General features: G+C 53.5%; 1 protein-coding gene across 2 annotated transcripts in view; it reads right to left on the bottom strand.

Moving 5' to 3' along the window:
- Positions 1-969: 969 nt before the first annotated feature.
- LOC144122182 (TWiK family of potassium channels protein 7-like) overlaps positions 970-13,740 on the bottom strand; it is a 153,872-nt gene continuing 141,101 nt past the window's right edge. Inside the window, exon 3 of one of the 2 annotated variants that reach the window (XM_077655761.1) lies at positions 970-1,725. In XM_077655761.1, the coding sequence (XP_077511887.1) occupies positions 1,330-1,725 (396 nt within the window). In that variant the 3' untranslated portion in view covers positions 970-1,329. Of the gene's footprint in view, positions 1,729-13,740 lie in introns of both variants that reach the window. The other variant, XM_077655760.1, reaches the window with a different exon arrangement.

Raw genomic sequence — 13,740 nt, forward strand, 5'->3', positions numbered from 1 at the left:
TTCAGCGCCTTCCGTGCGTCTCGTCTCGTCCTTTGTGTGTGTATTTTAGCGCTGGTTTTTAATGCGATGGATCACCACCAACTCGCCCAATCAGCAGTTCTTCTACAGCCAGTCATGCTCCCTGCCTTTCCTAGGAGGAGGAGGAAACATATTTAGTCGCCTGCAGAACGTCACCATGACTAAATGGCGCCGCGACGCGGGCCCTGACGCCTTCTCAGCGGGTGGTGCCTACTCAACTCCAGCGCGTGTTACTCCCGCGGTCGGTCGCCCTGAGGGGCAACCTTTCGTCGGTTTCGTTCGGCCTTTGTCTTTCAAAGGCCGCCGAGACCTGCTGGACGGCCCAGGTTTGGATTTCGTGGTCATGGCATTCCGACGCAGCCGCGAGTCGCGCTGGAATCGTTGTACTCGTCGAAGCCTCGTCGGGGAACTGGGTGCAATCCCATAGGATGTGCGTCAGGGTGGCCCTCTACCGCTGGCACACGCGGCACACATCACTCACATATACCTTCGGGTACAGATGACTCCTTAACACAAGGGTGGGTAAGGAATCAGTTTGTAATTGTCTGGACAGCACCGACTTTGTCGAAGCCAACGCCAATGAACGCCAACAGCTTTCGCTTTGTATTTCCTGCTAATCCACAGCGTAAGTTTTTTTTCGATCCCTTTCCACCTAATAAACTTTCATTTGCGAGTCAGCGCTTATCCTCTTGTGTCTGCCTTGTCCCTTTCTTTCGAGCTGTACACCACCGTTGACATCGCTAAGGAACACGAACTTTTTCACCGTATGTATTTTGCATTATGTTCGGCGATAACACATGTTAACTAGCGCATATACACAGACGCGGACAGAGAGAGGGAAAAGGATGAACGCTAGCGTGCGTCCTGTTCCCTCTCTCTGTCCGTGTCCGAGCACTAGTTAACATGCATGATTACGACACTAAGTAGCCCCAATGAGAGCCTTAGCAGATGTTCGGTGAGGTGATCTGTTTTATTAGATGCTCAGGTCATTCGGTGAGTGTATTAAAAAAGCGCGCGCGAATTCTTTCCCTTCATTTTGGCAGCCGCCGTTGACATGCAACACGAACTCCCAAGAAACACCAGCCGCGGAGGCGGCTATTCGAGCGTCACAGCTACAGGCGCTCGTCACTCGACTGTCGCTGGGTGGCCGTCGGTGGCCGCTGTCGTTCGGAGACCGCGGCGATGCACCGGCCCGCCCACTCGGGATCCGCAGCGCACACCCGCCCTGCGCACGCGCGTCTTCACGAGCGTGCTCAGGGGCACCTCGACGTAGTGCACAACGCCTGCGAGATCACGGCGGCGCCGCAGGCGTCATTCTTCGTCCGAGTCGGCGTCGGATTCGCTGACGACGCCCAAACGACGTCCAAGAGCGCGCAACTTGTGAACCACTTCCTCCTGCACCAGGTTGAAGCACATGGCGATCAGCGCCAACCCGACCAGCAGGTACAACGAGCATATGACCAGCTTCTCCTGGGACCCGCTGTCCGAGACCACAGTGTCCCCGGGCACCAGGTCTCCGAAGCCGATGGTGCTGAGGGTGACGAAGCAGAAGTAGGAGCCGTCCAGGTAGTTCCAGTCCTCCCACACGGAGAAGAGCACTGCGCCGCCGCAGATGTAGCCGCCGATTATGGTCATGCACAGCAGGATGGGCACCGTCACGCGCGGCCGCTCCTCCAGCTCGTCCAGGAAAGGGTCCCCGTACTTCCCCTGCTGCAAGAGAAGAGCACAGAACCGGGTACGCCCACATCTTTCAGGCAGAAATAACAGCAGCAACCCGGTAGCACTGGCGAGGAAAGAAAAGCCAAGCATAAAAGCAAGAACATTCAACGCTGCTGCTGCATCTTTGCGGTGTTACGCAGTGCCAAGGTAGAGCAGCCAGTAGTGCAGTGGACATAAGAGATGAGTTTTCACCATGTATCGCACAGCTCATTGGACATCCGGCCGCAAATGCTCTAGCCATAGAGAAACTTCTGTTTTACCACGATTAAACGTACTTCCGCTCGTATTTTAGACAAAATGAGCGAGAAATACATAAGTAAATAACCGCAGTAAATAATGAACGAACTCTCGCATGTGTGGATTCGCGTGAAGTTCACCGTGGTCACCTCAGATTCAGCGGACACTGAATATACCGGCTACGACGACTGCGGTCCACAACACTACAGTGCCGATGCATGGGGTCGAGCTCATCCTTGGCAAAAAACTTAGGCAGGGTTTGCCAGGGTTATGCTCAAAGGTCGAGAGAAAATGGCCCGGGCCAAATGTGGTGGCCGCCATCGTGTCGGGCACGGTGAATTATGGTTGGACATCTATTTTTGTCCAAATCTGCGAAAGTCAAATTTCGTGGATCATCATCATCAGCCTGACTACGCCCACTGCAGGGCAAGGACTTCTTCCATGTCTCTCCAATTAACCCTCTCCTTGCCAGCTGCGGCCACCATATCCCCGGAAACTTAATCTCATTCGTCCACTTGGCTTTCTGCTGGACCCTGTTACGCTTGCCGTCTCTTGACCAGCGGTAATCTTGCTTTCGCATTACATGTGTTGCCAAGCCCACTTCTTCCCCTTGATTTCGACTACGATGCTATTAACCCTTGTTTGTTCCCTCACCCACTCTCCCCGCTACCGGTCTCTTAATGTCACACCTATCATTTTTCTTTGCATAGCTCGCTGCGTTCTCCTTAACTTAAGGTGAACCCTTTTACCACATGCCCTTTACCACATTCCTTAAAAACCTTTAGGATGTCATTACATTTTGCAGTGAATCTCTCCCTGTTAACAAAATTAAAAATCATCAAGAAATCTTGAAGTATGTACGTATTGCAAGCCCTCTACACTTGTTAGTAATTTCCCTGTCCACCTGACCAAGAAAAATATTGCTGAGCACCGAAGCAACCTTTAAAACAGTACATACGAGTATGCCATTTTTGCACAGACATCCCCTTTCCAGCCCACGTACGTCGATTTCATATAGAAAGACAAAAGCCCAAGGAACACAGAGACAGAAATGCCGCACCGACCCACAAAACTATCTTCGTCATGGCACGTCGAGCGCGGCCAGTTCCCCACGGATCTACAGCTCACGTGGGGACCTTTACAGGCCTCACCAGGGCATTCAAGACGGATCTGCCTCATTCTTCGTTCACAACTTTGGCGACAGGCACGATACCTAAAGGAGTGGTTATGGGTGGCATGCGGTCGACACGGAACGGAATATCAGAAAACCAATCTCTACAAGGCATGGTTCGAAGCCTCACAACAGACGACGGAGTTCTTGTGGGCTTCGGCGCTTGCTCACCTTCCAAGGATTAAGAGGAATGACAAGCAAGCTGGAAAAGTGGGCGACGCACGCCTACCAGCACAACACCGTATGACCCTGGAACAAGGACCGAAGCACGCCCAGGAACCAGTCATATCACAATTACAAAGGCTGGCCTTATCGAGGAGCATCTCCCGAAAAGTCAAGGATGGGCTTCGGCCCAGGTTCCTGAGAACTCAGCAATATTTTTCACGCTCAGGTAGACAGGGCATTCAATAAGAATATTGCAGAGTTAAAAACGTAGCAGCAGAAAGGACAACGACTCAGAAAGACACACACAGCGCTAACTTCCAACAAGTATTTATTTCGCAAAGAAAGGGTGGTATTTCATACCGACTTATACAAGCACCATCAAACCATGCGCTAGCAAAGCGTATCAGGCAGATATGAGAGCTCCTTTGACAACAGAGCGACTGAAGGGCTACTGACACAGTCCTCTTCCAACAGAGAAATCCATTAACCTTCAATTATTTCTCGTGTTAAGCGGTTTGAAGAGCGTCAGCTCTTACTCATCACGTTTCGAGATTTCGTGACGTCTGCCACCACCCTGAGATCACAGCGCCATCTATGGCAGCAACTAGAAAACAGCACATCTCGCATTGAGACTTGTAGCGCCATCTACAATAGCATCGTAGAAACAACCACCTGCCGCTCGCCATTGATGACGTCATGGTTCAATATGGTGGATAGATGTGGAAAAACGGGAGTATAACGTCCGGGGATGAAATGGCGGCATAATTTCGGTTTCTCGAATCAAAGATGGCGGCCATTGAAATTGGTTGTGGCCTCTCATCCCTTTCCCCTCACCACCTAACGGGTAGGAAAACAGTTCCGTTGCGGGACCGCTATGCCTTTGTTCCGCTATATTGTCACCGACAAACGTCGCAGGACGCGGGAAGCACAACCGTTTACTGGGGCGAGGCTTGCCGAACAGCCGCGCGCATTCGAGAGGAAGAAGACGTTAAGCCACGCGCTGGGAGACAGGTTCGCCCACCAGATGGCGCCGGCAGAATGTCAGAAATGTGGCATTGCCCCCCTCCCTTCCAAGAAGCATCGACTCGATGCCGCACGCGAGGGGAAAAAACATACGCAAAGCTTTCAGGTAGCGGCGCGAGTGTCTTCGTGGAAAGGGGCTAACGGAAGTAATACGGCTTCATTCGCGCCACGTGGACTACTTCGGACGTCGGTTGTCGAGACGACCGGACAGTTCCTTGAGAGAGAACCTCGTAGGTCACCGCGCTCAGGCGGCGTAACACCTGGTACGGACCAAAGTAACGGCGAAGAAGCTTCTCAGACCGCCCTCGCAAACGGATCGGACTCCACACCCAGACTTGGTCAGCGGGTGTGTAAATCACCTCCCTGCGGCGGAGGTTGTAGTGCTCGGCGTCGCGTTGTTGTTGGCACCGGATTCGCTGTCGAGCAACTTTGCGAGCGGCTTCGGCGTCACGAAAAAATTGTTCAGCGTCCACGACAGAAGAGGGAGTAGGAACCGGAAGACGCATGGCGTCCAGAATGGTCAAGACTTCGCAACCGTGCACCAAATGGAAGGAGTGAAGCGCGTCGTTTCGTGGAGCACAGTGTTGTACGCGAACATGATGCAAGACAGTATCCGGTTCCAGTTCGCATGGTTATCGTCGACATACATATATAGAAAGCATATCGGCAATTGTCTTGTTAAGCCGCTCAGTCAGTCCATTTGTTTGCGGATGGTAAGCTGTAATCTTGTGATGGCTGATGCCACTAAGTCGAAGTACTTCGCTCGTACGTGCCGACGTAAAAGCGGTGCCCTTGTCAGTTAATACGACTGTTGGGGCTCCGTGACGAAGCACATTGTTGTGAATGAAAAAAAAAACGGCCGTGGCTTAGCTTGGTTAAGCCTGGTGATTGCGAAGCAGGGCCAGCTTTGGTGAGAGATTTCTCCTGTCTTTTCTTGGAACGCTCTTGTCTCTGCTGGGGTGTTTCTTCTGCACGAGGTTTTCTTCGCTTTTCGTTTTCCTTCTCTCGAAACGCACGTTCCTTCTCGAGCCGCTGCTGCCGCTGTTCCGGGGTTTCTTGGACACGCCTTTGCCGTTTAGTCGCGTTCCAGCGTTCTGAACTAGTAGAAGGAGACTCACTGTCGGGCAAACTCATAACTTCTTCCTTTGCTTCTGCTGTTTCCACAGAGGAGGTTGCACGTTGTCGCCGAGCTGCATACTGGGCACGCCGCTTAGAAAGTCGTTCTTCTTCCGTCTCCGTCGCTCGCTGATGCTTCCTCTTTGCATTCTGCCGAGCTGCCTTGTTCGTAGGCACCGTCGTAACATCTGGCTGTATGACTGCCTTGGCGAGAGGAGCGGAGCTGTTTTATACAGCTGGCGTGACGTCACTCTGACCGTAGCGCCCCTGGTGAGAGGAGCGGGAGTTAGGCCGCCGTTGGTGGCCACCGCCTCGCCTCGCGACGGCGTGAGATGGGGCCCCGTTTTTACACAGCTGGTGTGACGTCACACCGACCGTAGCGCCCCTGGTGAGAGGAGCGGGAGTTAGGCCGCCGTTGGTGGCTACCGCCTCGCCTCGCGACGGCGTGAGATGGGGCCCCATTTTTACACAGCTGGTGTGACGTCACTCTAGGTCACGTGGTGTGACGTCACGCAGCGAGGTCACGCTAAAGGTCAATGGCGCCTACCACCGCCTCGCCACGGAACGGGCTGAAGTGCGACCTAAAGTAGTATTGCTTCGCAATAAAATGTGCAACTTCGGCGGCGGTGCCACGGGGAAGGGCCTTGGTCTCACAGTAGCGGCTAAGATAGTGGCAACAGCAATACACCGGTTACCCACGGAAGACGCCGGAAAGTGGCCGAGTAAGTCCATGCCGACCTGTTGAAATGGGAGGCACGGGGGATCGATAGGCTGCAGGAGCCCGGCTGGTTTAGTCGGCGGCGTCTTCCGGCGCTGACACTCACGACAGGTTCGCACGTAACGGTGGACAACCGCAGCAAGCCTGGGCCAGTTGTACTTGTGGCGTATGCGCGCTAACGTGCGGGAAAACCCGAGGTGGCCCGAGGGAAGGTCGTCGTGGCACGCACGCAGAACTTCATCACGAAGCGTTGTAGGCACTACAAGCAGGTATACAGTGTCCGTTGGGCCAAAGTTCTTTTTGTAGAGGACACCATCACGCAAGCAAAACAATGACAGTCCGCGCTTGAAGAGTCGAGGTGCTGATGGAGCGGTTCCTTCGAGGTACTCGATGACGGGCAGCAGTTCGTAGTCGTCCCTCTGTTGGCGGGCAAGGGTGGATGTGGTGACAGCACCGAGAAAAACGTAATCGTCGTCAGACTCGTTCGTGGGGCGGGGAATAGGAGCGCGGGAGAGACAGCATCACTGTGTTTCTGGTCAGACTTGTGCATGATGGTGACATCAAATTCTTGTAACCGAATGGTCCATCGAGCAAGCCGCCCCGAGGGATCTTTCAGGCTCGCCAGCCAACACAGTGAATGATGGTCGCTCACGACCCGAAACGGGCGGCCATACAAGTACGGTCGAAATTTCGTAACTGCCCACAGCACAGCCAGACATTCCTTTTCCGTGGTGGAATAATTCACTTCGGAACGGGATAAAGTGCGACTGGCGTAAGCAATCACGCGTTCTAGACCATCCTGCCGCTGAACAAGGATCGCACCCAGACCAACGTTACTGGCATCAGTGTGCAGTTTCGTGTCAGCCTCTTCGTCGAAGTGGCCAAGCACAAGCGCACATTGGAGACGTGTCTTGAGTTCCGTGAAGGCTCTTTCCTGGTCCTCGCCCCAGAAGGAGGGTTCAGCGTCTTTCGTCAGGCGGGTCAGAGGCTCTGCTAGCTTGGAGAAATTGCGAACAATCCGGTGATGGTACGCGCAGAGGCACAACACACGACGCAGGCTCCGTTTGTCTGTTGGCTTGGGAAAGGCAGCTACGGCGGCCGTCTTTTTGGGGTCTGGACTAACACCTCGAGCGCTGACAATGTGACCAAGAAAATTTTACCCATGAAACGCAAAGTCGTTTTTCAGGATTGAGAGAGAGACCAGCGGAACGTATGGCTTCGAAAACAGCTCGCAAACGTTTCAGGTGCTCATCGAACGTGTCAGAGAAGATCACGACATCGTCGAGATATACGAGGCACGACTGCCACTTCAGGCCAGACAGCACGGTGTCCATCATTCGTTGGAATGTGGCAGTGGCCGAGCACAAGCCAAAAGGGAGCACCTGCTACAGATCTCCCCGAACAACACTCGAACAGAAAGAATGGACTAGGCGACAGGTGTACCCACGCAGATGCGCATTTAATGCACCCTACGTGACACACACACTAGAACATAAAACTAACAAAACTAACACAAAACACAAAGAGTAAAAACACACAAGACCCGGGAACACTGCTACCAGCGTCTACTATTGACGTTCTACTGTTAGTGGTCGGCGTTCGTGCTCACGGTTGGTTCGGAGCGGATGCAACGTTGTATGGATCCAGTGGCCGGCGTCGAGGCGGCGTTCGACGTGCTTGGGCTGGCGTCGCGGCGGCGTCGCTGGCTGCGTCGTATAAGCTCCCGGCAAAAGAGCCCGTTGAGGTGATGCCGGTGTTGTTGACGTTGGGGCCACCACCCGGATGGGTGGCAACAGCGCTGGAGACACTCCTGGCCGTAGCAGGTGGTAGCATCCTCCGTTGACTCCCCGGAACGGGCTCAGGCCCGGCAGGAGGTCGACGATGCGAAGCCGTAGAACGCGAGCTCACCGGAGCAGTAGCCGGCGTCGCTCTCTTCCAGCCGATGTATCCCTGACCCGCCGGAGCCTCCGCTTCTCTGTTCTTCCCCCCCCCCCCGTGCCTCGCTCTCCCTCGCCCTTTTATAGCCTTGGCGTTAGTCCACGTAAGCCTTGTCGTCTTCTTCTTCTCTTCTCCACCAATCATCTCTCTCCGCCTCACCGAATGCTTCTCCACCAATCATCTCTCTCCACCTCACCGAATGCTTTTTCTTCATCTTTATTCTTCGGTTAATCCACGTCGTCTTCTTCATACCTCTTTCCTTCAAAATTTTATTTTAGACTCTTTATTATATGTGACAAGGGCCCCCTCTCTCAAGAGTTTTTTCATGAAAAACTGCTCACGTTATACTCATCCTCAAGCCATCCAGCCAACCGACTATCTTCTGTGGCGATTCTGGACCCAGCGCACAACACACCGCAGATGTCCAGCACACACAAAGAGCACACCACTAACATAGCACACCAAACTGCGTTTTCAGAACACTAACACACCACTGCCGTTGTCCGTACAGAGTCCTTAAAAAACATGTTGTTGTCCACAACACACTCCCTTGTATAATCACATAATACCAACAGCAACAACATAAATCCTAGCGATACATTAGCACACGAACAACAACAAGATTGGTCCTTGTTAAGTAGCCTTCACATCGCTCTTGTGAAAATCTCGCCTGCCGCGTAACCACGTTCCCTATAGCAAACGAACTGGATTCACGACATCTGAGGAGGCTTCGGACGCCCAATCGCCGCCTGGTTGCGTCTCACACAGCAAATGTCACGCAGTTGTTCCTGGACCTGAACTGCGCACCGCGGCTAGGCCTAGCGCCTCCGGTAACGTGCTAGCGGGGGTAGCTCCGCCTGCACCACTTGCCTCGGTGGCATTCCCGCCAGTACAACAGCCCACTGAGCATGGGTCGGACCTCCACGTGCCTTTGTTTCATCAGATACGGCGCCTGCCCTGCCTTCTCCAGATGTGCAACAGCTCGTGAGTGCTTTACCCTCTGGACGGAACACAGATACGGCTGCTCAGCCAGTACTTCTGATCGACCTCTACCAATACCACATGACACGTTGAGCACTCCACCAATGGACCTGCCATCAGCCCCGCCAATCGGCCCGCCAGCCCTCCGCTCCCATCAAAAGCGCCCTTCGGGAAACGCTGCTACGGGTTCTTCGACCAGCGGCGGCTCACAAGGCAAATGTTCCTGCCTAACCACAGACCGCCCAGTTTTGTCCACTCACGGCTCAGTGATTTACAAAGCCACTATCAATTCTCTGGCAACGAAAATCCTTACAGATATACCGACCAGAATTCTGCAGGCAAACCTGGATGCATGTCTCAGAACGAAAGGTTTTCGCGGCTTTACGGCCAGAAAGAAGTCCAATACCATTGCTGTGTGGCTCCCGACCTTAGCTGCCGTGGATGTCTGCAAACGCTACAGTGCATTACAGTTAGCAGCGAGGTCTCGGTACCGGTACAGGGGTACCTGGTTGATGGATCCGACTTGCAACGTTGTGTTGTCTACAACGTCGATGTTAATGAGGACCAGGCCGCCATTCAGCGTGAGCTTTATTGTCCTACTCACCGAGTGATCCAAGCACATTACATGGGAAAAGGCGCTCATGCATCGTCACCCTGCAAGGCCCACCAACACCGCCGGCCTGCTTGTACTATTATGGCTGCATTTTGCGGCCTCGGCCATACAAACCAACTGCCGTCTACTGCTACAGTTGCTTCAGACCTGTCCATATGCGTAGATCCTGCCTTTTCACAACTCAATTGGAAGCTGCGTCAGAAGGCGCAGCGGCGTACAGATGTGGCCTCTGCAAAACTGATGTGATGACCCCCATAATGCGCAGGTCCACACGGGACGGAGAGGCAAAGAGACACCGTATGGCTCAGTTTAAACAAACAGGTATATTCAATAATTACACATTACACACAGGTTATACATCAGAGGCTGGGGCGTCCGAGCTTACGTGCCGACGACTTCATGGGGGCGATGGAGTGGCTCCGGAGTTGGGCTCGAGCGGTTGCTGGCAGAAGCTGCACGCCGTCGGGCTTCGGCGCTGAAGGCCCTCTTGGCGAACGATGTCGTCCTCAGCTCAGACTGGACTGCATCCGTTTACATGTGCTTTTAAGCACTTGATTAACAAAGGACTAAGGGCGGTCATTTCCAGTGGCCCGCCCAAAGCATCAATTCTCCAATCCAAAATAACATGCGAGATGGGGACAACCCCTTGGGTTGGGCTTAGCCTCGAACCCAGAGTCTGTTAACAATACAAACTAAATAAACAACAAAAACGCCACCACTCTCTCTCAAGTGAGAGTATACACAGGCTCTCTCTTCGGAGCTAATTCACTAGCGCCTGTCTTTCCACATTCTTGGCGAGTACTGCCTGTCCGCCATGACAGGTGTCCGTCACGGCCCTTCTGGGAATGCGCTTTTGTTCACGAGGCACGGCGGGAAGCTGTGGGTGCCTTCCCGGCGATAGCCCACGTCGAAAGGGGAAGGAGGGAAAGAATGTTGTCTTCGCGGTAGCGCATAGCGTCGGCTGTGGTACGGCGCGCTCTGGCCCGCTGACAGCTCCCTTGTCCTGGAATGTGCCCGGGAGGGCCGCACCTGGAACGGCCACGCAAATTGGGGAGGATAAAGCCTGTTTCCCCGGGGCGGCGGCGGGTCCGGTTGTTCTGGTCGTCACTCAAAGAGCATGGCTGGGTAATTGATGATGCCGCTGTCACGGGTCTCCGTCTACGCCGCGCCGTGGAACGCGGAACCTCGCAGCACACACAAGGAATGCCACACTGACGACCACGACATCACATCACCCACTTGCCCCACAAAGCAGAAGGCAACAGAAAAGATTCGTCGTGGGTATTCTAAGCAAATGAATCAGAATGTGAATACGCCCCATGTGCAGACTTCCAACCTGTTTGCACCTCTCCAGTCGGATGATGACGAGTGGCCCGAACTTCCCATACTGCACACGCATGAAACTGCTACCACGCAGACTTATAGCGATAAAGTGCGTAAGGGCTGCCGACATCAGCAGGCTACAAAACAGCGTAGCATCCCGGAACCTCTCAACGATGACATGGTAGCAGTTGATGGCCAAATTGCACGCCTTTTGGCAGAGGTTTCAAGGCTCCGACAACACCGTTAACTGCTTGCCCGCCGTAGACATGCAGCGGGATCTGGCACCGCCACTAAAAATGATGAATCAGCACCGAACATGTCCCGCCCACCAGCTTCTATCACCGCTCCTCCCAGAGTACCTGGTACATTGCCAGATAACTCTACGGCGTCCCTGCTTCGCTTCATAGTTACCCAGTTATCCAACCTGACATCTGTTCTCTTGCAACGCTTGGACTACTAACCGAAGATGGCGTGTTCAGGCTTTTCTGGTGTGCTCCAGTGGAACTGTAGAGGCCTCTCCACTAAAATAGGAGAGCTCAAAACCCGTCTTCGCTTGCATAAGCTCGTGGTGTGGGCCGTGTTACTGCAGGAGACCATTGCCTTGCCAGCAATTCCGGGCTTCTGTGGTTACGCGTCGCCTTCGATGAACGACCATCGTGTGCACACTGCTTCCCCTCCGGGAAAGGCGGCGGTGTATGTTAACATGCGTTTCCCTCACGTTTGCCTCTCTTTGGAAACTTGGTGCACTTCGTATCAGGAGGTAGTTGCAGTTGCTGTAAAACTACCGAAGGCAACTGTTGTAGTGGTATCCTACGTAAGACCAGCGGGTGGCGCTCCCTCTCGTATTAATCTGGGCTGGTTATTGACTGTGCGTAGGAGATACCCCGGGTGTCCGCTTTTAGTCGGAGGTGACTTCAACGCCCCACACCCAGACTGGGGGTACCCTACTTCGAGCCCCCGCGGCAGGCGTGTGCGGGATGCCTTCGCGGGTGCGTTGTTTATTCTTCTAAATTACCCCAGTTCAGCAACGCGGGCTATGCGTCACAGTCACAGTGCCACCTATGCTCCTGATCTGACGTGGTGGTCTGGCCCCGACACTCCCTCGTGGCACCTTGAGCCTGATTGTTGGGGGAGTGACCACCACCCTATAATCATCGGCGTCCACCCATCACGTGCTCTCAGGTTACGCCGCAAGTGCACGGTGGTGAACTGGGATTGTTTCCGTGCTATTCTCCAGGATCTCCCAGCGGAGTCGTTACCATACAATGCGCGTTAAACAGTGCTACCACCTGCACCTGGGCAGACATCGATCGACCGGTTCCGGATATCGGTCTGCTAAACTTGTGGGCTGCTCGACGACAGGCCGAGCTGGCAGCGTCGCGTTATCCCACATCTTCACAGGCACGTATAAGACTGAACTATATTACTGCCAAGGCTCGCAAATAACGAACGCGATCTATCACGAAGGCAGTGGCATGCGTGGTGCGAGCAGTTTTCTGCGAAGTCGTCGAATCCGTTTCTCTGGCGAACTTTCCATGCAATTGAACACGGTCACGTTCGCCCCGACGCAGCTAGCACCACATGCTTCGCAGCTAACTTGTCTCCGGATAATTTCGCCAGAGAAAGGGCACGGAAATTCTTTCCAAAATAGGATGTGTTGCCCCCCTCAGCTAACCAGTCTAACTTGGCAGGGATTGCAGCTCACGTAGATACACTGCCATCAGCACCAGATGCCGAGGGTATTGCGTCTCCTTTTACTATGCCTCAGTTGCTTGCAGCAATACATGAGGCTAAACGAAAGACATCGCCTGGTCCGGATGCCGTTCCATATGAGGTGTACAAGAACATGAGCTGTGCTGTCCTCCCTCAACTTCTCGACACGATTAACACAGTATGGCTAGACGGCTCTGTGCCTGAGACCTGGAAATTGGCCACTGTGATCCCGATTCCAAAAGCCGGGAAGCCACCGACGGATCTTGGCAACTTCAGGCCTATTTCTCTAACATCAACACTGTGCAAGCTGACAGAGAAAATGTTAGCCACACGACTGCCGTGGTGGCTGGAGCACCACGGTTTCTACCACCCCGCCCAAATGGACTTCCGTCCATTCATCGGCACTGAAGATGGTTTGGCTGTCTTGGCGTCGCAAGTTCTGTCATCACATCGCAGCCGCAGTGCATGTACCGTCCTCGCCATGGATATCGAAAAGGCTTACGATAATATAAGTCATGCTGCCATTTTGCATTCTATTGACATGCTGCATTTCCCTCTTCGAGTATGCAATTTTATAAAATCATTCCTTGAAGGCAGACGATTTGCCATACACCTCAGTGGTGGCTCCATAGGATCATTTGAATCTGTTCGCGGTGTACCCCAAGGCTCGGTGCTGTCACAAACACTGTTCAATATTGCCTTCATTCCTCTTGAATGGCGCTTACATGATGTCCCTGGCGTTAAGTTCTTACTGTACGCTGATGATATCACGGTATGGAGCACTCACCATGACCTGCGAACTCAAGCGGCGGCCCTACTGTCAGCCTTAGATATTACCGCCAATTACGCTATGTCTGTCAGCCTACAGCTTTCAGTGAGCAAAACTATGTTCATGTCAGTGGCCAACCGCTGGGGACGCCGTAAACTTGCTGCCACTCCAATCCGTCTCCAACTATCTGGAACCCCAGTTAAGGAATCTTCGACATTGAAAATTCTGGGTTTTTC

Source organism: Amblyomma americanum, chromosome 2, assembly GCF_052857255.1.
Source record: "Amblyomma americanum isolate KBUSLIRL-KWMA chromosome 2, ASM5285725v1, whole genome shotgun sequence".
In the NCBI taxonomy this organism is placed as follows: domain Eukaryota; kingdom Metazoa; phylum Arthropoda; class Arachnida; order Ixodida; family Ixodidae; genus Amblyomma; species Amblyomma americanum.